The sequence below is a fragment of the Eurypyga helias genome, unplaced genomic scaffold, assembly GCF_000690775.1.
Source record: "Eurypyga helias isolate BGI_N326 unplaced genomic scaffold, ASM69077v1 scaffold6165, whole genome shotgun sequence".
In the NCBI taxonomy this organism is placed as follows: domain Eukaryota; kingdom Metazoa; phylum Chordata; class Aves; order Eurypygiformes; family Eurypygidae; genus Eurypyga; species Eurypyga helias.
The window spans coordinates 24,682-51,761 of record NW_010251982.1 but is presented as its reverse complement, the minus strand read 5'-3'; the positions used below and the strand labels follow the sequence as shown (position 1 = coordinate 51,761).

Here is a 27,080-nt window from a genome sequence, read left to right as displayed (position 1 = left end):
ACGACGCTGGAACCAGGAAGTGTGGAGATATAGCCATCGGGATTGGATGTTCCCTAGTAATCAGAATTGGTAGGTATGTAAAAAATACATAATTAATCTACAGACCTTTCAAAGATGAGCACAGTAATTCCACTGCTAGGTGACTGCGGGTATTAGGATAAAAGAAAAGATCCTCATCACCAGCCAAAATACTTTCACGCGTAGGGTTTGTGTTCCTCTTGGTTAGAGGATGCTGTGACTAACTACAGGTGTTGCAGCAACAATAACAGAAGGGAAGCATCTTACCCGACCTCTAGCAAATTCCCGCTGAACAAAGGCAAGCTTGTATGTTGATTTATTATCTAAGAGGTAACGGGGTGCAAACGTCACCATGCATGTATCGATGTAACGGCCTCTGCCTTTTTTAACATCAATGCCTAGAATAAAACCAAGCAAAAACTAAGTTACTATTTACAAAACGACAGCCAACCACCACAATGTATTTCATATAACAGAAGGTTTTTTCCTTGGGTTCCTGGGATGTGCTGTTTCACCCGAAACAGTAAATGTAATTTTATGCCATCTGCTACCCTCGGTTTCTCAAATACAAGTTAGAGATCATCAGCAATGAAGGTCAAAAAAAATCCCAGTCACAAGCAAATCAACACAAGTAATTACTCCACTTTTAAAGATATGGAAAAATCCTCAGAAATCACTGTGAGGTAACTTCCAAACTGCCATATAATTAAAAACTAAAGGCTTCCAAGCAAGCCGTACTTTACGTACACCAGGAGCGCAAGGAAGACAGAAGTTGCACCCCACCACGACAGCCTGAATGATTTTCTCTGGACCCTCTAAACCCTCTAACCCACCTTTCCCTGCTCTAACTGTCCCGTTTCTGGTGTCACGGACACCATGCCTTACTGAGTTCTGCGGTAAATGTTCCTATCAACACATACCAATGTTATAAATGAGGCCGGGCCGGTTTCCATGTTGGATCACTTTAAGGGCTCTGACACCACTTCCACCATCCAGGGAGAAGCCCTGGCACCAGCCAGGCATGCCCTCCGGATGGATTCCTTTTCCAACCCGCATCGTACACCTAAGGGTGAGAAGAAAACACAAAGATTTACTCCTTTAAATGAAAGAAGAGACATCAACACGATGCTGGTGATCAAACACATACCCAGATACAAAAAATCCAGAACATTTCAGGGAAATTTACTTTAAATCATGTTCTTATTTCCATGGAAAAAGCAAGTTCTCTCCTTGACGCCAGTTAGCTGAAAAGTTTCCTTTCCAAAATCCTGCCCTCTCCTTTCACTTCAGAACCACAACAGCTCTGCTGCATGCGGGCTGCCCACTAACCGACTGCTACTGCTTATCCATTAACATCCGGAGTTAAGGATTAGGGGTTTGGAGTGGGGTTTTCTAGTGGTAACAAAGTAATTTATACAACTCACTAAGACTCTTCAAAAAGGTTTTGGATTTCCTTACAAAAGAAGTGTGAGTTCAAAACACGGAACATAACCCCAAAGCAGCCTGCAGAGTCAGCAGAATCACCCATCCAAGGAGCTTCCAGTGGGAAATGTCGAAAGACTCAACAGGCTTATTTCAGTATTTAGAAATGTAATAACTTAACGGGTCATCTTAACAGGGAAAGACTTTTCCTACGTGACATTCACATTAATGTATCAGCACTCAATCCTCTGCTCTTCCTGCAGTGTTACTTACAAGTTTGGCTGTTCTTTATCAGCGTAACAGAAGAGAAGTGGGCTGAGGCTTCTAGCAAGCTCATGCTCTTCGAACTGACCTGCAGCATCTGTTTTTGCATTATCTTGTCTGAAGATAAGTGGTAATCCTTTAAGTAATCACAAAAAACGGAGTGTCAAACTACACACAGAGAATCACAGAGGTTGGCAAAGCGCTGTAAGATCATCCAGTCCAACCACCAACCCAACACTCCCCTACCCACTAGACCATGTCCTCAAGCACCATGTCTACGTGTTCCTTGAACACCTCCAGGGATGGTGACTCCACCACTCCCCTGGGCAGCCTCTTCCAGTGCCTGACCACTCTTTCAGTGAAGAGGTTTTTCCTAATATCTAATCTAAACTTCCCCTGACACAACATGAGTCCGTTTCCTCTTGTCCTGTCACCAGTTCCCCAGGAGAACAGACCAGCACCCGCCTCCCTACACCCGTCTTTCAGGGGGATGTAGAGAGCGATCAGGTCTCCCCTCAGCCTCCTCTTCTTCAGGCTGAACACCCCCAGCTCCCTCAGTCACTCCTCATCAGATCTGTTCTCCAGACCCTTCCCCAGCTTTGTCACCCTTCTCTGGACACGCTCCAGCATCTCTATGTCCTTCTTGGAGTGAGGGGCCCAAAACTGAACGCAGCACTCGAGGTGCGGCCTCACCAGTGCCAAGTACAGGGGCACAATCCCTGCCCTGCTCCTGCTGACCACACTGTTCCTGATACAGGCCAGGATGCCCTTGGCCTTCTTGGCCACTTGGGCACACTGCTGACTCATATTCAGCTACTGTCCACCAACAACACCCAGGTCCTTCACCTCTGCACAAATTCAAAAGAGAACAGTAAAATTTAACAGGACAATAGCTCATGTAGAAAATCTGCAATATAGCAATTAAAATGTCTAAATTATCTGCTCTAATGTTCACCAAACAATAGTGTCTGGTGCTGAAAAACCCAATCCTTTAATTCCTCTTGTGTCTGAAAGCTCTATCTGGCTCGAAAGCAAAACAAAACACTGTATGAAATCTTTATTTCCCAACTTACAATTACAGCTATGAAAGAAAGTACTGTACACTCACCTGTTTTGTTGATTAACCAATACGGTGCCAAAATTAGGATTTTCAAAGAACCTTCTGCACGGCATACAATCCTTATGGTCAAATTTAGCAGCCGTTTGTTGACATCGTACAATCGCATCCGCACCATATAGTTTTGTGTCCCAGGAGGAATCAACAGCTCTTTGCAGATTGGGAAGTTTTCCAGCAGTACCCCTGTGAAAAGCAAACATCACCCACACAGCAACATCAGCTCCTGATGAGCAGACAGGTTGGTGTTTCATATGGCTTGATCTTTCTGAATATTTCACACAGCTTCCCCAGGTTAACTGTTAAATCTGCCCAGTGTAGTAACCTCATGAAGAAATGCCTCAATTTAAGCCACAAACAGCAAAAAAAGGCCTGTGAAGAGCACTGTTTAAGGCTAATTACTGCATTAGGTATCTGAAGTCCAGCCAGTGTTGAGCATGTGCCATAAGTACTACCAACACCAACTTCTGTCAGAAAGAAACCAGCAAAACCACCTAAAAATGCTGGGAACTTATTTGATTTATTCCTTTCTTTATCACTGTTCTCTCCAGTTTCCACTCTCAGGAAAACAAGGAAAGAGATGAACAAGGAACAGACCAAGACAGCTGACAGATTTGGGGGAATGGTGGCAATATTAATATTTGGTTTGGCTGTGTGCACTTGGTTATTAACTTGATGAAGCCAGCAAACCAGTGAAATAATCATATAAATGCTTTCAATTTTTTAATTTTTCTATTCTTGCACCACAGGTCCTTGTACAAGAAGCAGTTCTACTGAGGTACTCCCCTAGGAGGATCAGAAAGCGGTAGCTGAAAGAGAACCTCACCCAGCTCAATGTTCTGAGAAGTATCAGCTGTGTGCAGCGCTGCCTCTTTGCCAGGTTTTAACGTCCCGTTAATTGGCATTCCTTTAACATAGAACTCCAGCTCACAAGGGAGCAGGTTACAGATTACCACCGTTGGCAACAGGTAAATAGTATGCCCGGGCTGTCTGAAAATCTGTTTAGCACTGTCGGAAAAGATGCTGGAAGGCATGTAATCTGGGTAGTTTTCTTTCTTTATAGCCACGCAAAACCTGTGAAGGCAGACGGATGTGAGAAGTCAATGAACTTGACGGAATAATTGAACACTGTCACCGTGTATCGCACGAAATCTCACAACATGCTGCCACTTCAGCCAAAACAGCATTTAGAATTGTTCTCCACAGAATCACTTTGGAGGTTGATTACACAGCAGTTTATGTCTCTGCCTAACATTAAGACAGCAGGAGTTTTCTGATTTTAATCAAAGAATTAATTTAAGGACTCAAAAACTCTTTTTGGTTCAGAGACCTAACAGAAAATTGCTTCTACAGATGATGAACTTTAAAACTAACTTGCATAAAGTCACAGAAACGAGTTATCAAGTGTTACTAAAAAGAGATTTTAACTATTAAAGTATAATTATGTTCTTAAACATAAATGTTGAACGCGTCCTTCTTCCCAGTAAATATATCCTTGCTTTGGCCACTTGACACTTCAGTTATGATTAGTTAAGGTAAAAAATTGACTAAGTAATCCTTCATTTTAAACAATCTGTTCATTTTTTTCCCTGTGATATATTTAAAACCAGCATATTAAGAAACAAACTATGGGACTGATGCACAGCAGTAACTGCATAATACCCAAAGGTCATTTCCTGAAACAACTTCCATAATCTCTATACTGGTATTTCCTAAATTGAGAGCATCCCTAAATCCACCATATCAGACAACTACAAAATTCCGTTAGTCCTCACTATGCAGCGACGCTTTTGGGCTGAGAACAGAGCACAGAACATTCAGGACAGGGAATGAGTGTTTGCGAATACACTATGGCAAACCACTCATTATTCTCAGTGAGACAGATCAGGTAATTTAACAGAAGCCCACGTTCTATTTTCTAACCTTTTTTTACAATACATATTAACACTGTGCTTATTTTCTATTCTCAGACATTTACTAACAGGCCCTGTCAAAGGGGCCTCGAGGAGCCCTGCAGAAACACCGCAGTTATGCTTCAGCGCTTCCTCACTATTCAAGAGGCCAAACAAAACATCCCATTGAACTGCAGGCCCTTTCATTTCTAAGTATTTTCTTTCCTGCTACGTTCACAGTGTGTCATTTATCAGAAGATGACACAGCTTACAGAAAAATAATTCGGTCTCAATTACCTGAAAAAGCGGCTGTTTTCAGACTCCATGGAATGACACTCTCGCTTGCTGCTACATACTTCTGCTGTCTTCTGAACGTTAGTCCAATGAATCGGAGCCTTACAGAAAAAGACTCCCATGCCTTTTGGCCTGGCTTGCAAACGCCAAGATGTAAGATGTAGCGGAACAGCAAAGGAATCTCCTGGCATAACTGCTGGAAGAACTACAGGTTCTGCAACCAGAGAAGAAAATACACATTTTAGAACAGTCCCCTTTACTGAAAAGCACATTTTCAATTAGCAAGTCTCTAATTTTTGAAGCAATACGTTTTGTTTTAATATAAAACACCAACTACTTCACGTATGTTTTACACACCAACCTGTTGGTTTAAGCCCTGTTAACAACCTGGCAGCAATTTTGGGTGTGTAAATCTGAAACAGGAAACAGACTAAAAACTGGAATTCAAATCATCTTTCCTTGGATGCTTTAGGGAAAGTATTTATTTCAACAAGACCTCATTCATTACAAAAATTCACCACCCCAAAAGGGTACGTTACTGGCATATCACTGCATTTCTAGCCTGCACCTTTGCATGGTAACACCTGAAACCTTCCATAGCTAAAAGATACAACACGCCTCACACAGAAATAAGGTTCAGCCTGTACAGAGTCTCAGCTTCTCCTGCTTACCTGAACAATAAGCAAAATCCTCCTGGGTTCTCTAGCTTACCTTGCTGATCACTTCCTTCCCAACACTACCCATTTCCCCTCTGGGGAGGTCTACTCTGCTGTCAACCACCAAAGGCAGTAGTAGACCTTCTTGGGGAGGAGCTAAAGATTCCCTGTCGTGTGGAAGGAATACACAACACTTACTGTCAGGGGCAGAAGGACTATCTAGCCTTAGTTCCATTGGGGTCTCCAGCTTGTTCTTCACAATCAAGGCTGAGCGCACTGTTATCACTTTGCGAGCGCTACCTTCCATGGTAACTTCAAATACCACACGAACTGGAGGCAATGAAGAAAACTGGAAGATATTTAAAAGCATTAAGAAGCTCAGGTAATGATTACATCTAGAAGAGGGACACCTCAATTTTGAAGCAGCATTCACTGCTGGAATAAAAACCTGCTCAGTCCAACCACGTGCAACACCTAAAGTCCATACAGCTTCACAATAATTATTTACAGTCCTGCACCTCCTCAAACTACCCCAAACACAATAAAATTAGCCATGAAAATGCAATTCTAAGTACTAACAACTCCATTATCTCTTGCAAAATGATGCATATTCAAATAAGAGCGATAGAGATCCTAAAAGAATTCATACACTATCTCACTATTGCATTATTTTGAAAATTCATGGAGTTTGTATTCCAAACCTCATATAATTAACAGTCACTATCTGTCAAATCTGAAAAATGAGGTGGAGCTTTCTTAGATTAATTTTATTCCTTTATTTTTCCTTCACTCTTAGCTGCCCTTCTGCTGTGGTGTTTTATCTCCTATACTACACAAAGTCACTGCCACTTCGAGCCTGAAAACCACATTTTATATGCACTCACATGCTGGAGGTCACACACTGGAATTTAAGACCCATCCTTCACTGCTGAGGGATGGTAAGTCACAATAAATACTCATTCTAATTTGAAAGTTTGATTTGTTCCCTTGATCTTTTTCCTTTATACTGAAAAGGTTCTAGAAGGATGGAAAAGCCCGCTGCTCACTTGCAGAATTACGCTGGTCTTATTTAAGTAGCTCTCAAGAAAATGGAAATATATACTCACGTAGACTTGTGGATGTATTATATTTGTTCTACTTATTGGGCTTCCAAGCTGGGAGAAAAGTAAACAAGAAAGTTAAAATTGTTCAACTTTTAAGATATTGCTCTCAGTTGTACTACAGAACACTCCTACAGGAAAATGAACTAAATGCTTTCATCACTTTGTGTTTCTGATCTTCAAAACAGCTTGGGAAACATGTCAGAACTGTATTAACAGAAACTGCTTGCAGTGCTGCTTCAAAAAGAAACGAAACTGAAAGGAGGTTTGTTGAAAAACAGAAAAAAGCTGCAGAAGATGTTCCTGAGCAGCCGTTCTCATTAACCTGCATCCTTTTCCTTCAAGAATCAAGCTACAGAGAGAGACTGTTGGCTCTTGTCAGCAGGATCATGAAATTAAATTCTAATCCTGTTATACAAAAAAGGTCTCAACTTCCAGTTTCTCTAGTGCTCAACAATTAGCTAGTCTCAAAACTTAACTGGTTTCGAAATCCGCAAGCTCGTTACTGTCACTGAGCTCAACCACCACTGCCAGCCTACTGATTACAACTGCATTTTTCCTGCAAGACAAGTGTATTTCCTCTAAGCAGTCATGTACTTCAACGACCTCCAGGCTTACAGCAAGTTGCCAGTGTTGTTTATTTTAAATAAATTTTCCTGCAACAGAAGAAATAAAAATAGCTGCTGAAATGCTGTGCTGATTTACAGTTCAATCTCTACGAGTCCCTGATGCTCCCACTGATGCATCTGTTCCAGCACGAGAAGCTCTGCCTGCGAAGCACAAACCAACTGCTGACTACTCTGTCTGTGCTTTCGTTACGCCTAAAGCTGCAGATCGGAACCAGCATCTCCAAACCCTCCCAATCCAAGCTACCTGGGAAGAGGACAATCAGACAACAGCAGCTGCTTTAAGATCTTGGCCATCATTACTCTCAAATTACATACTCTATTAAAACTAACACTCAAAATCAGAACTTACAGTGGAGGAGGAGGAGTTCTTGTCTGGTGCAGCGTATCGGAAAAACGTTCCAACTTTGTCAACAGACACTGGACTCACTTCTTCCCAGCCGTTTACTCTCACTTGCAACTGATGAATTCTTAGATCGTGTGTGTGCCTAGCAGGTTAGACCAAGTGAAATCGCTATTAAGCATTATTATGCAGTGTAAGTGCCAAACAGTTCAAACCAAGAACATCCTCTGGATTCTAAAACAAAGAATCTCACTGGTGTTTAAAAGCAGAAAAGTCCCAAGAGTTTTTCCACTTTATGGATGCAGACAGACCTGATTTTACATCTGTTCAATTGTTCCAACTTTCCTGAGGAACATACCGAAATACAACTACATCATATGAGCAAAAATAAAGCACGTTACAGGTGCTAGAACCAGTTGTTCTAGCTCTTAACACTAATAACACTTATGCTCAACAACCACCACCTCACAGTCCTTTAGAATAAAGGACACACAATGAGGCCCCTAAGTCTTTCTAAAAGCTTGTAACAACCCAACTGACATCTAGGACTGACTGCCACCAACAGGAACACATGCTGCTTACTAGACAACTGGTAATTTCACTCTATACATGAGTTTTAAATATTTAAAACCAAAATATTAACAGGAGATTTAAAAATACATCTGCTTTTTATTTAATATTGGCCTGTGTCCTCTCAACTATGACCCTATATGTTCCATATGTGAATGTGTCAGAACACATCTCACAGCCTGCTCCCTTCACCTGTGTCTGAGTTTCCCTCTGGCTTCAAATTCAAACGGAATCTCTTCCCCGGTGATAACTTCTTGCCACTCACTGACATTATGGGCATCATCCAGCAACGTCTCGTTTTCCTCAGGAACAACCCCTGGACTCCCACTGTGAGACAGTGCAGCCCTGTGAAGAGAATCACATCATCTTGTAAACTGACAACGGATGCTTCAAGTAACGAGTGCTTTTTAGCGTGCCTCAGCCTACACAAGTCCTGCAGTACATCATGAACGTATCTGACCAGCTTTCAGATTCTCTTGGATCTCTTTTTTTTTTTTTTCCAGTACTATCTCACTGTGAAAGGAAAGGCTCTGAACTAAGACAGACTGAGAGTTGATTTTTCTCTGCAAGAGAAGCACTGAAAACAACAGGCTTGTTTTCTTTGTCTGAAGCCAGACAAGCACTGTCAGTGACTCCACAGCAGGCTCTTACCGGGTAGGTGTTGTAGTCAGGGTAGCAAACCACAGAGTGCATCCAGTATGATTTCTCAGAGCAAACGGGACAAAGGGCTGCCTACGTTTTGGAGTCTTCATTTCAGCTGTAAAACAGAATAAAGACTTTTCATCATGCTTACAAGAGAAGTGTTCATCATATGCTACTGCAGGATGAGGCACAGTGGCTGGAGAACTACAACCTGCACTAACTAAAGACAAACAGACCGAAGAAACAGGGCAACAGCTTACTAAAATAATTTAAGAATTTAGTAACTATTACAGAAATGGTACAAAGTCTTCACCTACATCAACCCCCCAGGAACAAAGCTTAATCTACATGTTCTTCTGTTTTTTTTCATATCAAGTCTTATAGAATGCTATGCCTCCAGTTATAACAAACACATAGAAAACCTAATTAAAAGCTATATCACAATCAGTGACTTATCACAGACATCCAAACGCCCACAAAGTACTAAACACATGTTCACTTTTAAGTATGATTTATGCTCTATTTAACATGACAAAGACAGGATTATGCAGTACCCTTTATAATGGGACTTTTACCCTTCAAGACTCAGCAAGTATATGTATTTTCCTATACAGGACAAAGCCTACTGAAAAACCAGCATGAAAACCAAACTGAGTGCAACCACAGGTGATCTGGTTTGGTTAAAATGCTGGAGCAAAACTCCAGAAGGAGAAACTTCACCTACCACATTTGACTTTTTTCAAGAACGCATTACTAACAAGCACACAAGTGTTCCTTTCATCTTCCACACTGCAGTATATCATAACTGTGAAAATGCTTACTGTGTTTGGACAGAAAAAACCCTGTCAAATCCCAGGAACTACTTAAAAAGGAAGATAAATGGCTGCTCCCTAAATACATACATCTTTTTGCCTGAGAGGAATAGGAAAAAGGCACACACAATAAATCAGCTGCTTAAAGGTAAGACAGAAGTGAAATCTATTCCACAGAATTTATCCACAGTCATTCCAAAGGCTGACTGATTCCAAGTTCAAGTACTCCATGTCCTGAGACCCCTTCATCCCACTGCAACGTGGCTATGGATAACTTAGGTACAGGCTTACAGAGGCAAGAAGGGGTAACGTGGGGAGGGGAGGGGAGTGTTTGAAGGAGTTACTGATTACGGCATACACCACATTCCCATACACCATACACTGCCAGCGGGGACTTAAATCTGATCTCTCCAAAGCTTACAGAGAACATTCTTTCCAAAAAACAGTAAGAAGATTAAATTCTTGAAAATGAAAACTCTGATTTTTGTCAACTGCAAATAAAAACAATCTTTTTAGTGTTCAGCTTGACTTTACACAATTTTTTGGCTAGCTCAGGTTCTACAAAATTACACAGACCAGAAGCCAAATGAACTTTCACTCTGGCATTTAATTGATTGCCAATTTATTTTCTGAGACTTTTTTTTGAAGAATCTTTAGGACTATGACCTGATTTTCAACAGAAAACATAATGTAGAAGTTACATTTTGAGACAACTGCCTGAAAATAAAGACTACTGTTAAAAGGTTTTGTCATATTACATTGAGTCATCTAGTTGCTACACCCACTAAAAGCCAAGCAAAAAATATTAAGAGGTTTTGTTGTTTGATTTTTTTTTAAAAAAACCACTTCCTGAACAGTACCTCAGAAAAATAAATCCTCTTAGCATTTCCCCTTCTTTGTGTTTTTGGTTTTATTTTTTCTAAACATCTATGAACTGTCTGTAACCACTCAGAAAATGCTTCCAAGGGGCAGTGGGAACCCGCCAGAGATGCAGGTTTATAGAAAGCTTTCTCTCCTCCCATTCAGCAAGGTTGATAGTTGGGCAACATGTTTATCCAGTGTGCTGTTCTATCTTCCATAATGTGACAAATTTAAAAAAATAAATAAAATTAAATCAAATAATTTAATTTTAAACTGGATGGTTTTGCCCGAAGACTGTACTGTCAAATATAAAACAAACAAATCAACAGGCTGTTTATTACGAATGCCTCACTTCCTAAGGCTCACTGAAAACAGCCAGTACCTTCTGAAGGCATCTGAGAGTTTTAACTAGCTCAATACACATGCTGAATCAAGTGTAAGTGAACACGTTGCTGGACATTCTTAGAATAAAAGATAAAATCTTGTGCTTTTATTACACTATTTTTCATCACACTATACTGCCTCTCCAGAAAAGTGACATTGGATAGTCAACAATTCACGCAACCTTCTTTCCTGAAGGGCCCAGAGAGCAATATAAGACAAAGACACAGTGACATACTAAGTTAAGCAGCTTGTTTGCTTGTTTCAAATGTGGAGGCCAAACTACCAGCAAGTCACATACACAACACAGAATTTTCTGTACAAATGCCTTCCAAAGAAGAAAACCACCTTTGTGTCTCTTTCTGCTATACAGTACCTCTAGCATAGATCTGATGCTCTAGGTTAGTCAAACTGGCTGTACTCCTAGTTCTAAGGTAGACAAGAGGAAGGCCTGGCAGACAGGAAAGACAAAGTTAGCAGGTAAGAAAAAGCACACAAATACAGGCAGACGCTTCCCCATCATGCATCAGGAAAGATACAGACAGTTGGCATCACGCAGTCAGAGGATGACCTCTACCCGTTTGCTTACACTCAGCTGGCATCTGAATCGCTAACATTTCTCCTGGAGTAACACTGAAAGACAAGAGGCTGAGAAGACCTGCCACGTATCATACTTTGAAATTCGTTTCACAAATACAACAACATTTTTTCCCAGAAAATCAGTCATTTGGTGTCCGAGAAAGAAAAAGATCACCTCTGAACTGCGCACACCCTGAACTCAACATTCTGACCTAATCTTTGGCAGGACTGTCACTCATTAACTGAGAAAGTGTGACCAAAAAAGGAAGCTGAACTAGCAGTGCAAAGTTCTCACTCAACGCTAAGTAGCCAGAAAGGTTTTTCTTTTTTAAAGAATTGAACAGAAAATAGCATTTTTGTCTTTTCTGCCAAGTATCTCTAACAATTCCTTGTATACGGACCAGACCAAATCCTTGTGTTTGGAATACATTAGACAGACGACCGTATGTCAGGACTGCTTCAAATCAAGTGTGATTAATGAGTATCATACTCTGCCCAAAACACGGTGGATCCACCGAAGAACCCATCCAGTCTTCTGAGCTGATCACATTCACTTCTCTGTCCTGTTTACAGTAATCTTCCATCCATGACTGTTTGGTACACGTGTATTGGTCTGGGGGAACATAAGCACAGACAGGGGTTTTGTAAACTTTCAGTGGAATCCCATGTTCTTCACATACTCCAGTGGCAATGTAAGAGCTCTCCTCGAGGAGGCAATTAACCTTAAACGTTTTCATGTCAGCAGCAGTTTCTAAGAGTTTTTTTAATTCTCAAGGGGTACATGCACATTCCTCCACAAATACTGACACCAAGAGAGTCCTCTGGCACAGTATTAATCATAAAGCAGCCTTACTACCTGTTATGACTAGTATTAAAAAGCATCATGGGAACGCTTAGGAATCACTGATTTCTGTCTATTCCTCCCGCCTCGGCTCCCACTTTCTGCCAACCCCACAGCACTTGCAGGAGAAAGGAATGAATGTTCATGGCACAAGGAAGGCTCTTCTGTTACATTTGCAAGCTCAGTCATTTACATTTTTCTTATTATGACCACCAAGTTATTCTGATTTGCATACACAATGAGCAGCAATATTTCTGGGAAACGCATGTAATCACAGACACGAAGCAACGCCTTATGTGAAATTTGAGTTAATGAGGAACTAAGTATTTTGATTTCCTGAGGTGGGAATTGAGAGCTCAGCTTTCCCGAGACAGCAGAACTGAAATGAGTAGCTGGCCACTGTGCCTGTCAATGAACTGAAAAATGATGAGCTCATCAAAATATTTTGAAGTACTGTTAAAGTATGGAAAGCTTTAGATGAAAGCCTGTTTCTGATTAAAAATAAATTTCAAGTAACATATGAATTTGATTGAATTCATATGACCAGAGAAAGAATTCCTACGAACCGCTAAAATATGTAGCTCATGTCTTTACACTTTCACAATATCTGATGAAATACTGGCTGCCTAAACGCACACCTGTGTACAATATCATGTGAAGTATGTAGGGCCTGGTGCCAAATCTCCCTCCCTCCATCGACGGACACCAGCGGGACGCAGTCCGTCATGGGCAGTACACGGAAAATCAGACTGTATAGTGATGCTCTCAGGGAACATTCCGACATACCCATGAAGACAGAGGTGATGTTTATATCCAACCGGTGCTTAGCCTTTACTTCCAGCTTCAGTCGGGAAGGATGGAGGCGGCTCGAAGCTTGCTGTTGCCAAGAAACTGAACATGGCCATGGCTCAATAAATGGTTCCCAGCCTGAGAACAAACAGAAAACGTCATGTGTGACACGTTTGAAGGCCACACCAGAATGCTGTTACATACCCAAGTACTTAATAACGCAACTTTAATAAATGAGAGCCTTTACTTTCAATCTGCATTCAAGACGCATTGGTAGGCCTACAGATTTAATTTACTAGCTAAGAAAAAGTTGCTCCAGCTCCTCCATTTGAACCAGAGTGTATGTTAAGTAGGGTCTTGCAGAAATATCTTAACTCTGAGGAGGCATTATGAGACAATTACAGCTTCATATTGAAGTTAGCTGGAATGAAGTTCTCTGAAACAGTTTTGAAAATGGTTTTCACACAATTACACATAAATTAGCCTACTATTCAGTATCACAAAAGAGAAAGGTCTAAAAGCTACTTTAAAAAAAGCCATTCTGTGCATTTTAAACACCAAAAAACTACCTTGTTACTGACAGGTAATTCCTAACATGGTTGTCACCATTTTTGTAACAGGAAATTTAGTTTCTCCATTCAGAGAAAAAACACAACTAAGTTATTTTTTTGTCAGTGTCTGACCTGTACTGAGGCATAACTTGCTTTTTAATATTCAAAACATAAATTTTGATGGTCATCTTATGTCAGCCCACCGTTTTCATCCTAATTGCCTACTCCCACAAGCTTTTCCTTCCCACAGAAACAAACTGAATGCACTTCAATACTAGAAGAAGTGAACCCAGAGACATCCAGTTACATAACTCATGTATGTTCTGGGATAACCTTTTATGTGATTACATTCAAAAACCTCAGTGCAATTTTCATATTGGCAATCTTGCTACTTTCCACATCCCTCCATCCGATACCATTAGGATACCTTGTCTAGGATCACATGTTCTCACACGCACGATCCCAGAACCTAACTGTTCCCATTCCCTTATACGCATTCCATGCTGGGTGAACTGCAGGCTGTGGCAGTAGGCAAGGCTGTCTTCCTGAACTTAAAGAAAACAGCAAACCCCCCAGTATTTCACCTGAAAGCTCACGATTGTAATAATCTCCAAAGAGGGTAAAATGAGCGTAGCCTTCAGGGCTGGCCCTCAAGTGCTGGAGAAAATTCAAACCTGAAAAAAAGAGGGAATGTTACAGTAATGCAAAACAATAAAGTTCCCTGATTTTGTGAACTCTAAAGTAAGCAAAGGAAGGTTTTGCCTTTCTTTAAATTGAAATGGAACAAAAAGCCTACCACAATACTCTTGAAATCACATTTACAGACAGCCATGCATTACAACACGGAGCCTCCCTAGGGCTCTGCTCAGGACAGATTCCATTTGTTACGTGATGTACAGAGGGGCAACCAGGCTCTTAACCCTACCAAGACTGTCACCTTCTTAAAAACAAAACTACAAACAATCCAACAGAACTGCCAAAAACCCCAAACCTCACACGACAACCACCACCACCAAAACACTGCAATTTCACAAGCCTGAAGAAACTAGAGCATGGTGCTGAACACGGTAACTGTAATTTTATGCAACTCAGCAAAACAAGAAACTCACGGGAAAAGGTTAACTCGGCAAGGGGAACGTCACAGTCCATGCAGTCATCAATAAAGCAAATGCATATACTTTCTGCTTTTATCTCCACTCCAGAGATGAACTGAAAAGGCACAATCCCCTGGCTATCTTGACCAGAAGAGGCCAGGGAAACTGATTTCAAAGGTTCCGCATGTTTAAATAACCAACTTGCTGCTTTTTTCAAGTCACCTTAGATAAAAACAACCAACCAAATCAATCATCATCTACTTTCTTAATGAAAAGTACTTATTTAAAAAACATACGGAAGCAAAGTAATTCCCTCTCTCTTAAGAGGTTTATCAAGACACCAACAGTACCATGAATGTGTCCTTTTTAATAACATAAATATAAGATTATAAATATATTGTTATTTTCTAAAATAAGAAATGTGTTATGAAGTTTGCAAACTGAAAGGCAACATAATATAAATCTATGCTAATACTACGAATGCCTATAAAGAAGGTGGGAAACATGAAAGTGCTAAAGAAAAAGAACCACTTGTGTTAAAGTTTCATCTTCTTTTCAAGTATTGCATGTAGAACAGGTAAAATACGTGATTGAAAAAGGGAGAGAGAAAAACACGTGCTCTAAAGAGATGGATAATAGCGAGAAATAGGTATACCGTAAAAGAAAAAACAAAAACCAAAAAACACCAACCAACCCAAACCCCCCAAACAAAAATACATTAAAACGCCCCCCATATGACATCCCAAAAGGCAAGAAGAACCTTTGGGGGTGGGTTGTCTACAGCAGCAGAACAGAAAAACGAGAATGCTTAAGATTATATGCCGACACAGAGCCCAGGTAAAGAAGAGAAGGAAATATTGCCTGTGCATCAGCTACCCTACAGCCCGACAGATTTTACTGAATTGCAAGTTAGGCAATAGGCAGAGCCTGAAAGGCCAACTAAGAATCTCTGAGGTTACCTTGGCTGATCAGAAGAGCTTTACGACAATCTTCCATACTGAATCCCAGCTCCTGGAGGCGAGCCAGCTGGACCTCTGCAATTTGAACAGTTAATCAATCAGGAATCCTTGACAGTTACCTCCTGCCAGTTTTCTACAATTAAGATACATCTGTATGATAAACTGGGGACCGTTTCAGATTGCAACTGCAGAAAAAGCATATGATTCAGCACCGCAGCTACAAAAGAAACCCGAAAACCAAACCCCTGGCCCTTCATGTTTACACTGTAGAATACATGGCCTGTTTTTATTCTCCTACAGGAGGCCAACGTACTCTGTGACTTTCGGTTGGCACTCAATTTTTTTTTTTTTGGCAAATCAACCCCTTACTCAGAACACAATTACTTCTTTACTTTGAATTCCCCATGACTCAAGCGGAGTAGCAAAGAAAGCTTTTGTCACCTGTGTGTATCCCCTCAGTACTGTCAGGCAGTAGTTTAGTAGTTTAGTAGTTTAAACACACAGTTTTTAGTTTGTAAAAAAGATGTTACCAAAACAAGAGATTCCTAGACACGAAGAAGTAACTAGTAATTATGATGGTTTCCACGTCACTATCAGTTACATGAGTTTCAAGAGGTGGTCCCTCTCCTCATTTATGAGTTTGCTACCTAAGAATTACTCCATCATGAGGTTTACAATGATGAACGATGAGGGATAAAACTCACTGCTTGTAGTATGATGGTGGGGTGTTTTACAGAGAAAAAAAAAAGAATAGTATCCTCAGTATAATGCTATCATCAGATAATTCAAATCAATGAAGGGGTTTTACACAATGAGGAGATCAACATCTTTTGTGCTATGCATATAGTCTAGCTTCACGCTTCAGAAACCTCCTTTAGATATAAAAAAGGGCTTCACTCCAACAGTTAAAACATACCAAGAACAGGATCCATTACACGCTTGGATACATCTCTGTTCTCATGTGTCACGGAGGAAGACTCATTCACTGGTGCTAAACTGGAAGGATGAGCAGTATTTTCAGCAATCGATACAGCCGAGTCAGGCATCGCTGCACTAGTCTGTTGAGGAATTGACTTTGCAATCGCCAAGAACAGCTGAACATCATTGTAGGACAGTCGGATATCCAGTGCTTGCAACTGAATCTAAAGGAAAAAATTAAAATTAAGATTCACTTACCCTTTTCTATCTATTTTTCTTGTATACAAAGTTTTTCCCAAAGGAAGACAAAATTAAATATTAAAATCTAATGACCACACTGTTTAAAGCTTCAGGAATAAAACTACTGAACTTTGCTATTATTTATTAACAACCAAAACCATTAAAAGCATGTATTGGGGAAAATAAAGAGTTTTCCTTCAGTCTAATGGTAAAAAGAAGTCTCTAAATTAGATTTCCCCTCTAATAAACACTAACAGTGAGATACATAAAATAGACTTTCTTCTTTCAGGTATTAGTTAACCTGTCTACATTATCAAAGAACTTTTTTCCCCACTATTAAACTCTGTAATATACCCCAGAAATCACCCCTTTATTACCACTAAGAACATTCTCTGCATGCTTGTTTCTTTGCCTTTTCCACTTCAGGGACAATTAATCTTATTCTTCTCTTATGCATTTGAAAGTATTCCACTGAATCCTTGGGCATAAAAACCCCTGTGCTTGATTATGATCTAGTATTCTCCACTGCACACAGTTTTATCCAGGTAGTATTACCTCTAGAACAGGAGGAAAATCCTCACTATTGAAAGCATCCAACAGGCCTGAACCACTCGGGTAGGAAGCATTCCCAACAAGTTCCATCTGAATTTGTACCGGATCAATAATGGATAGTGCGGTCTCTTGCTCGTTTCCTAACCGGCATGAAAAAACCTAAAAATTAGAAAGGGTTTTAAACAAATTAGGAATGGAGAGAACAGACCTGGCAAGAACCTCGATATCAAAGACTGACCCTCTACCACACAACACGAGCTATAGCTGTGAATAGACTGTTTTCTACAGACAATTGTTTTGTAAACTTTAAGACAGTAGAGATTCCAAAATCTTTCCAGTGTATTCCAGTGCCCAGCTATGCTGTAAATTCAGGAAAAGAGATTCTGATATGTAACCAAATATTCCCTAAGCTTAGCTCCACTACTCCTATCACAGGCACAGAAAATGCTTTGTTCTTTCGTCTACAATTACCATTCAGGATTTCTCTGCACAGCAGGTCTCTTCTGAGCAAGTTCTTTTAACCTTCCCCAATATTACATAACCCTCAATTTGGAGTGTTCTCGTGGGTCTTCTCACTAGTTCAGAGCCTCTTCAGCTCTGTTTCCCCAAGCCTGGCCACAGCACTCCAACTGTAGTGCTACTCTGCTGAACAGGATGCAAGGATCACATCACATACTCAAAATTCCTACTCGCAGAAGATCCCTGCTCCATATTCCAATGACACGATACTGTTTGTTCACCTTAAATCAATTAGGATTACAGCTTGTGGGCCTTTGCTGACTACAGCAGCTTCTGTCCACCCAGTCACTTTGCAGCTTTCAACTAATTAGCCAGTTTATGGCTGCAAGGTAGATTAGGAACTAGCGGTATTCTGAGATTATACTCGAGTGTTTCAGTGTCTTAACAGACCCACATGAAACCATTCTTAAAACTGCTGCAGAATGAGAACATTTGATGAGGAACTAACAAACTTCAAAAATTATCTGTGGAGTACACCTGTTGTATTTTGGTAAAGTATCTTCAGAAGCTCCTCTAGTTTTAGAGGTGTTACAAAAGCACATTTGTTTCTTCTTACCTCAATGCCAAACAAACTACCACAGAAAGGACGGTCTAACAACTTGGGCTTATAAGTGAGCACAGTAGTCCCCTTCAAAATGATTGCGTTGGTATCGAAACAAGACATGTCCTCAACGACCACAAATTCTGTACCTGAACAAAATGACAAATAATAAACAAGGCAATTGGAAACACCATTAAGGTATTTTAAGGACTTGTAGCAGGTCTCATGATTTTCTGTCCTTTAAAGGACCTGTTTTTCCATAGCACACTGCTTTTCATAGAATCATAGAATCACAGAAAGGTTTGGGTTGGAAGGGACCTTGAAGATCATCTAGTTCCAACCCCCATGCCATGGGCAGGGACACCTTCCACTAGACCAGCTTACTCCCAGCCTCATCCAGCCTGGCCTTGGACACTTCCAGGGATGGGGCATCCACAGCTTCTCTGGGCAACCTGTTCCAATGCCTCACTACCCTCTCTGGGAAGAACTTCTTCCTGATATCTAATCTAAACCTCCCTGCTTTCAATTTAAACCCATTTAAATTGGAAAAGCTCCTAAAAAAGCACCAGAGAAGAATACATTTACCTGTCACATTAACCTTAACTTCCAGTTGTTTTTCTGTAGACACGTGTAGCGATGAACGTTTTGTAACCACTCCGCTTTTCACTGTTTTTGGAAGTACACTTGTTTCACTGCTGTAAGTGCGTTGCCGGGTAGAAAGGTGATTTTCCCACTTTTTGGTGTCTCCAGGAGTATATAAAAAGTCATGAACAAGTAACAACCAGTCAAATATTAGAAACACACGAAGATTGTTCAGAACAACTGTGAAACTGGAGGAATCCTTAGTAGACCTTTTAAGAGAGAGAAGCACACAGATGAACTTTACGTCTTGTCTGTATTTAAGAAGTTGCAGACAATACCAGTATCTAGCAAGTTAACAACTCTATGGAATGTTATAAGGATACACTTTGTCTACAGAGTGTCTGCCCTTCAAAATACAGATGCATATTTAAACAGATTGAAATTCATCAAGGTGCTGTACTCATAGAAACCCAACCGATCTTAACAGCAAGAATTGTAAGCTGTAATGATACGAAAGATGAAATTAAAGACTCAGTGTAACAAGAAACCAATTTTTAAAGGCTCCTTCAATACACTGACACTAGTGATACTCATTTGCAACGTCTTGAATTTTAAAACTGACCCTTTTATTATTCTTTTACATCTGTTCAGCATCAGACCTAACGTACTGCGTGTGAAATTTAGACCTGGCTCTATATCCCTCCAGAAGATTAGTCACACAATGCATTTCCTCTCACACCCTGACAGCATTCTGCAGCACAGGAAGCTGCTTTGTCAGCAGCAGAAATGCTAGCCTTACTGAACGGCTAGCATCACATTCTGAATATATGGCTAAGAGGGATCAAAGCGTTTGGCTTCATGATCTGGAATACCAGCTATATTTTGTCATGCTAAATGGAAAATAATCTAAGTGCTTAAATACCATGAAACAATTTTATATCCAACACATTCTGAGCTATAAAATCTCTAAAGAACTGTGATTCCTTCGTGAGAAGCAGCCTGCCTGCACTGCTTCCAATAGTAAAAGCCTTTAACCCTCCCTGGCTCTCCAGGATATTTCCAAAAGGCACAAGCCAGTATAACACTATCACTGCGCCCTGCAACAGCTTACATCTACTGCCAAGGATGCTCTCACCAGTAAAAACGGAACACATGCTTATGTGGCTAAAATTTAGAAGCATAACAGTTGGGAAGAAAATTCCTGAGACTATGGCTCATAAAACAGATTAGGCTGTGCTGTGCAAACTAACCTCCAATCCCAGCATTGACTGGATCAAGTGTTACATGAAAACCTTTTTTTTTTTTTTTTCATTTTTTGGCAAGTCCTATGGCATTTCAGTTTTATTAAAATAAAAATCTTGGTGTCATTCTGAACACACACTTAGTAAGCAGTTTAAACCATCATGCATTACCCAAATCTTTACAACAAATCTCTCTCGCTTGCCTAAAGTTAATTTGGTTTTTATGAACAAATGTCTTCAAGATTTTCTACTGGACTAAAATAGTCCACAGATTATTTTTTAGTACGTTACTCCTGGAACTGCTTCAGAAGGTTTCAGAGTTAAAAAGCTGAGTGTGGTCAGAGTGCCTGATCAAAAGTTGAACAAACATCTCCAGTCATCTCACTTCACCCTCTTTTTTGTTTGTAAACAACACACCATGCTCACACAGGCAAATATTTTATATTCCCGTTCTCAGTATTAAATTAGAGCAAAACAGATATCCACTGTGATGCCTTTAGGCATTCCAAAAGATGTGGATAAGGAAAAGCAAACAGGGTAAGAGAGAATACAGGAGAGAACGTGGAGATGGTTTTTTGAAAGAGGTGCCATTGCTGTAGTTATGTAATTCTCTCAGAAAGGCAAGTGTGACACCTACTGGAAAATTTGTGCCACAGATAACTAAAAACTCTCTAATACGGTTCTATGCAAATGTACAAGTGCCAGACTTCTTGAGCTTTAAGCACTACTGATTGTAGTAGGCCAGGGGTCCATGTGGTGCATTACACATTCAAACCTGTATTTTTTTATTGCAACAAAGGGAAAAAACGAATCCATCAATGTTCAGTTAGTTAGTAACTGCAGATTTCAATATATCGAGTACCACTGACCACACCAAAACACCACAAATAAATCCCAGAATTACTGACCTGAAGTGCAGTTCAATCTGGATTGCTCCTGGACTACTAGTATTCTTTGATGACTGGAAGATGCAGTTGAACACATTCGGAGTGCCCGACTTCTGCCCAGCGTAACGTGTGTCAAATGCCATCATGGAATGAGAAACCAGATTTACAGACTTTGTTCCATTCGAAGAGCTTTCAAAAAGCAACTTGGATTTCTTAAAATCAAACCTAGGAGAAGAAACCACAAAACAATACATTTAATAACCTTGTTGCTCATTTATTTATAGAAGTGACTTGTTTTAAAGGTATGCGTGGTATACTGCTGGTGTCTTTCATTTTTCTAAAACAACGATAATCACATCATGTCACAGAGAGAGAAAGTAGATCCATACTGTGTGCAATAATATCTTCCACTGATACAGAACCTTCTGGTTTTACAAAAACTCATCAACATCAAAACAATATAGCAAAAATCTGGTTGGTTTTAAGACTTCCTTTCAACATTTTTTTAATTAGAATACTATTTGCCTTGGGCAAGTCACCTGCTCACTGAACTGTGACTTTAAGGACAACTTGAAAGGCACAGACGGTACCTTTTGAACAGTCCCATTCCTCTTCACCTTTCAGGTCAGATGAAACTCTCAACTGGGACTCTAAATAAGAAATTCTATTTCACTGCATTATTAAACCGTAATTTCATGTACTGTTAACTCCTGTCCTGTCATCTCTCAGATGAGCAGAGCATTAACGATGAGGTATTCAGTAGCAAAAGAAAATTCATACCTGGCTAAAGAGCTGCACCCATCTTTTCCTTTTGGATCCATCAGTTCCAGACTGACATTAACCATGTCAATGAGGAATGACATCGAAGTATACACTTCTCCACTCAAAACTGTCTGAAAGTGGAAAACACCAACACTCTTTTTAAGGGTATCTGTTTAACTTTCATTCCTGAATTAAGTTTTGTTATTTCACACAAATGCACACAGCTATGGTCTCTGTCTCCTTCAAGAAATTTCATTAACCATTGCTGGGGAAAAAAGTTACATTTCACAACAACTGAAAAATGTCAATTGATCCTTTTTCACCCTACTGTTCCACGGCTTCTTTGTTCTTAAAATGTTGCTGACGTGAAGAGCATACGTGTAAGATGAACTTTTACTCATTCTTTCCTCAGATCTTAAAGAGAATCCTAGATTCTTCCTAGCCATTTTTCCCGCTGCTGTGGTGACGTATTTGCTTCTCAAGCAACGATTACAGTTGTGTAACACAGACAATGCTTAGAAGCCCCACAAGATCAAGAGAATTATCCACAACTTCCCTTCTCAGTAATAATAATTTTTTCCACGTGCTGCCCACACTCTTGCTGAAAGAATAGTATTTGACAACAGCCAAAGAGCCAATTGAAAACCTGCCTAAAAAAAAGGTTTTATTACTGAAAATCCTTTTTTTCAGATTTATGGGACAAAAAGAGAGCTCTTAACACAAAGTCATACACATTCCACAATCTCCTAAGTCTTTAGGAATATTACAGACACCATGGGAAAGGAACCATCACCCTGCACATGATTACAGGACAAGCTTCAAGTCCCTCCTAAAAGCTCCATTCAAATGGAAAAACTGGTTAATGTATAATATACTGCAACATCAGCTCAGCTTCAACACTTCAGAAAAAGAACCCCTTAGAGCTTTCATAGATTTGTTAACTGTTTTCTCCACCAATATATTTCAGCAGACCTACAATGAACTAACAATCAACGATGGCTGTTTCTCACACGTCTCTTCTAAAGTCAGAACCTCAGAAACACGAATCAAATCGTAGGGGCAAGCCAGACTTGAAAGTTCAACAGTATTGCTGAGACAAACCTGAATTCACAGGAGTATCTACAGACAAAAAGGTTCCTTTGTTTGCTGTTGGTCTACCTAAATTTTCTGGTTTTCAAATCTACCAGTCCACCTGGTAAACTACACCAGAGTACCAGATATTTCACCTAATGAGCAAAACCCCCACACATTTCAAGACAGAATTTCAACGGCGTATAGTTCCTCTTACATGAATCCTTGGATCCTGCAAATCATAGGGTCGCATGAACTCTTCGATCGGCTCCCCGAGGTTGTTCTCTAGCAGCCCGCGTATCAGTTTATACTTATTCAGATCCAGAGAGCAATGGACCGATGACAGATTGCCATGTATCGAGATGTCTGCAACTGCATGGCTCAGCTCTCTGCAACAAAGGAAAAAACCTCAGTATCTCAAGGTGCTGTAACACAGCAGGCAATACTTCCACGACACAGTAAAAGGCATCTAAACCACCGGGTTTAGGCTGAGAGCAAAAAGTGATCTTGTGGAGATACACTCACTTGTCCAAGTTTCTCTCGACTTGTAACTTCAGTCTGAAAGGCTCTGTTAATAGGCTTCCTCCTGTCTGCCTCACGAAGTAGGATGGAAAGCTCAAGTCCACACTGGTATCTTCCACAGCCTTGGAATACTCTCTCGGATATCTTTCTGCAGCAAATATGTTCATGTCCTGCAGATCAACCACAATGCAGTCTAAGAGGCAGACGTGATCCTCTGCAAGGGCACAGGAGATAACACATTTAGAAAGAACCTGCACAAAACCGATGCAGCTTACTTTAAAAAGAAAATTAGTTTCTCCTGGAAGTCATTCAGATTTTTTTTTTAATTTTATTTTTTTTATTCACACTCAGCAATATCTGTAACTACCAGATACCAAGCTCATTCACAGCTACACATAAACTCTTAGTTAGGAGTCCAACAATACTCCTTGCATGTCTGCAATAACTGCAGGATTGTTCTTCCATAAACTGAACTGATTCCCTAATCCTTTAAGCTCAAAAAATCAACCCTGAAACTAAGAAGTTGTTTCTTTTTAAATCTAACACTTTAGACCCAGAGTCTTACTCTGTCAGTGTCACAGAATATATAAGCAAAATTGCACTGCATTATTTTACAAGAGAAAAAAGAAGAGTTACATGGGTTTCTACTCTTTATCACACACCTGGGCTGTCAGGGTTGGGTACAACAGGCAGCTTTGCTTGTTGCCCTTGTTGCTTACTCAGCACAGGCTCACTCTTCAGCCTAGAAATGTTTGTGCCTGATGATTTTTTCATGAACAATCCTTCCATCGCTACTTTTGATTCATCAGCGCTTGTTGTTTTCTTCATGCTGTGTTTCGGGGTGCCCAAGGGAGATGAAAACTGAACTGAATCCTGCTAATGAAAGTAATTTTGTAATTAACAATAGATTTTTTAAATTAAAGTCTAAGGAACCAGTACAGCAACGTTTAAGCTGCAACAAATTCCTGTCAAAAAACAAAGTATCTTATTTAAATGCCGGTACCTTTTATTGTAGAAAGGTGGCCAAACATTTTCCTATAACCTTAAAAAAGATGATGGTTTAATCTGCTGTTAACAAGTTTATTTCAGCAGCCTTTTCAAAAAAATTTGAGGTCTTTTCAATGAAAAATTATTTCTAAACCAGTGGGTTTTTTTCACAAAACAACAAAAAAATCCCATGTAAATGAGATTAATGCAAAATAGAGGGGTAAGACTGTCAAGATATCAAGCATTTCTGTAGAATGAAGACTGTTAAATATTTAAAGCTAGTTTTCAGAATGTCTTCAGATGATGTAAGCAACATACGCCATTATTTTCACCATTATCATTTCACCAGCAACTTGGTATTTTATTAGAATATGTAAACAAACACTTCTATACATGAAGTTATCATTTTATGGGCTTTAAATACTACAGGCATCATACTGAAACGTGTCCCAAAATTCTTCTGCAGTAGCTAAGTTTAAGACAGAACAAACCCCTACCTTTGCTAAAACCCCCCGAGGTGAGAAAAGCTCATTTATGTTGAGGTGTTACATTTCAAACATTTCCCCACCACCACATGCCCAGTGGAAATCTCACAAGCCTTTCCACCTTTATGCTGCTGTCTAAGCATCAAAACCCTGCAAAGGATATGGTTCCCTGGTAAAATAGACCCATCAACATTGGGAATTTATTCTCCAAAAAACGTGGCTGGTGGAACAGTTTTACAAACTTCCTTGATATGTTGAAGGCAATTTCATTTAGTCTGTCCCGGTTTACATTTACTAACCTCATGTTCCCATTTTACTCAGCTTCACACGCCCTAGCAGGCAACAACCACCTGTCTTCAGTGATCCACTTGCCCCTCACTCCAGGATCGCTCACTTTACCCACGACTGCAGTATTGTTACTGTCATTTCCCACCTTCTTTCTGTATCCAGCTTCTGATGTCACCTGCCAATCCTTACCCATAAACTTCCCTTTGTAGTTTTAATAATTAATCTTACTCGCCTTATGCGGTTTTTATCATTCATTGGAAAAAATCATTGCACCACAATCAAAGATTTTAAGATTAAAAATTTGGAGACATTTAACTTTATACTGTAAAGACAAGACTGGAAAGTACATGCAAAGGAAAATCATCACATCATCTATAAATCTATGAAATTATTCAACAAATGCAAATCAATAGCTCCTCAGACATGCATAAAGAGCACACCACAACAAAATTAAATCCAATTCTTACAGAATTCAGCCGACTCTTTCGAACAGAAACATCATTTTAAACATATAAAGGAACTTTTAAAGTGCTAAATTCCACAAGAATTTTTTTAATTAAATGGGGAGCACCTGAACACTACTATGAAGATGTGAAATACCTCAAATAAAACTGGATCCTTGTATGCATTCCCTTGTAAAATCAGATCCTCAAAAATAAACACAGGATACATCAAAAATGAAAACAACCCAACAAAACACAAAAAAAAAAAAAAGAGAGAGAACCAAAACCCCACCTGAACCCACTCCAAGCCCCCACATTCCTACAGGGCAACATAACACGGTAGTTTTAAGTTGAAATAAAACTGTTATGCTCACATCCTTTAAATTCTAATATTAATTCAGGAGTCGACCACAAGCAAACCCTTAAATAAGCCAGCAGAGCAGAGCACAGAGAACAAGTCAATATTACAGCCCGCTATTACCTTGCGGTAAAGGCACTGGTAGATATAAATGAGATGGGGGGAACAGACACGATGCCACAAAACTGCTGTAGCAATTTAATACACCTAATTTCTGCCCCCTTATAAAATGGGATTAGGAGGTTTACACAACTACCCCTTGAAAGCCATCCTTCTACATCCACAGCCATCTATATCCAAGATGGAACTCGCCCCAAATCCTGTGGCTGCATCTCCCAACAGTGACACCACCTATTCCCTGGCCTGCGCCTTAGGTTCAAGCACTCGCTGGAAACCTTGCATTAGGTTTCACCTAATGAAAGCAGCTACACACAGTCAATCTCAGTAAGAGCAAGAAAAAAACAAGTAAATTAAAAGCGAATCTGTTCTCCAGCGTGTTCCAGCCAAAACAAGCTCTGTTTTCTGCTAGTCACCCTGCAGTAACTGTGTTGGGTGAGGACCTTGAATAAGCTAGTAAAGAGGTTAGCTGAAAGCCCGTTATGCTCCCACGGTCAGCGTCACTCAGCTGGGTCCTGCTCCCTCACAAGGCCAGTTTTAATGAGTTCCCCCCAACAGCCTCCCCTCTGCCCCGCAGATCTCAGCAAGCCCCGGCGCAGGAGGGAGCAGCTGGGCCCTACCAGCAGCAGGCCAGTTCCAGATCACCCAGCACACGGGCACGCGCCGCTTAGCCACCAGCAGTACAAAGCGTGTTTATACAGTAAAATGTAAGAATCATTTACCACTTTGACAAAGAAATGAAATGCACAAGAACCAGAA

At 40.2% G+C, this 27,080-nt stretch overlaps 1 protein-coding gene across 1 annotated transcript in view; it reads right to left on the bottom strand.

Annotated features, from left to right (window-relative positions):
- LOC104510053 (vacuolar protein sorting-associated protein 13D-like) overlaps nt 1–27,080 on the bottom strand; it is a gene marked incomplete at its 3' end in the record, with an annotated part of 79,040 nt that overhangs the window by 29,686 nt on the left and 22,274 nt on the right. Inside the window, 27 exon segments of the mRNA XM_010152186.1 lie at nt 1–53; nt 286–416; nt 939–1,081; nt 1,714–1,840; nt 2,813–3,004; nt 3,645–3,892; nt 5,008–5,218; nt 5,859–6,009; nt 6,767–6,814; nt 7,739–7,874; nt 8,492–8,644; nt 8,951–9,056; nt 11,372–11,446; nt 12,065–12,187; nt 13,202–13,342; nt 14,340–14,429; nt 14,865–15,071; nt 15,809–15,883; nt 16,725–16,950; nt 17,522–17,677; nt 18,594–18,727; nt 19,164–19,429; nt 21,310–21,513; nt 22,069–22,181; nt 23,339–23,510; nt 23,647–23,857; nt 24,306–24,516. The exon segment at nt 1–53 is cut by the window's left edge and continues 1 nt beyond it. Coding sequence (XP_010150488.1) covers nt 1–53; nt 286–416; nt 939–1,081; nt 1,714–1,840; nt 2,813–3,004; nt 3,645–3,892; nt 5,008–5,218; nt 5,859–6,009; nt 6,767–6,814; nt 7,739–7,874; nt 8,492–8,644; nt 8,951–9,056; nt 11,372–11,446; nt 12,065–12,187; nt 13,202–13,342; nt 14,340–14,429; nt 14,865–15,071; nt 15,809–15,883; nt 16,725–16,950; nt 17,522–17,677; nt 18,594–18,727; nt 19,164–19,429; nt 21,310–21,513; nt 22,069–22,181; nt 23,339–23,510; nt 23,647–23,857; nt 24,306–24,516 — 4,103 coding nt within the window.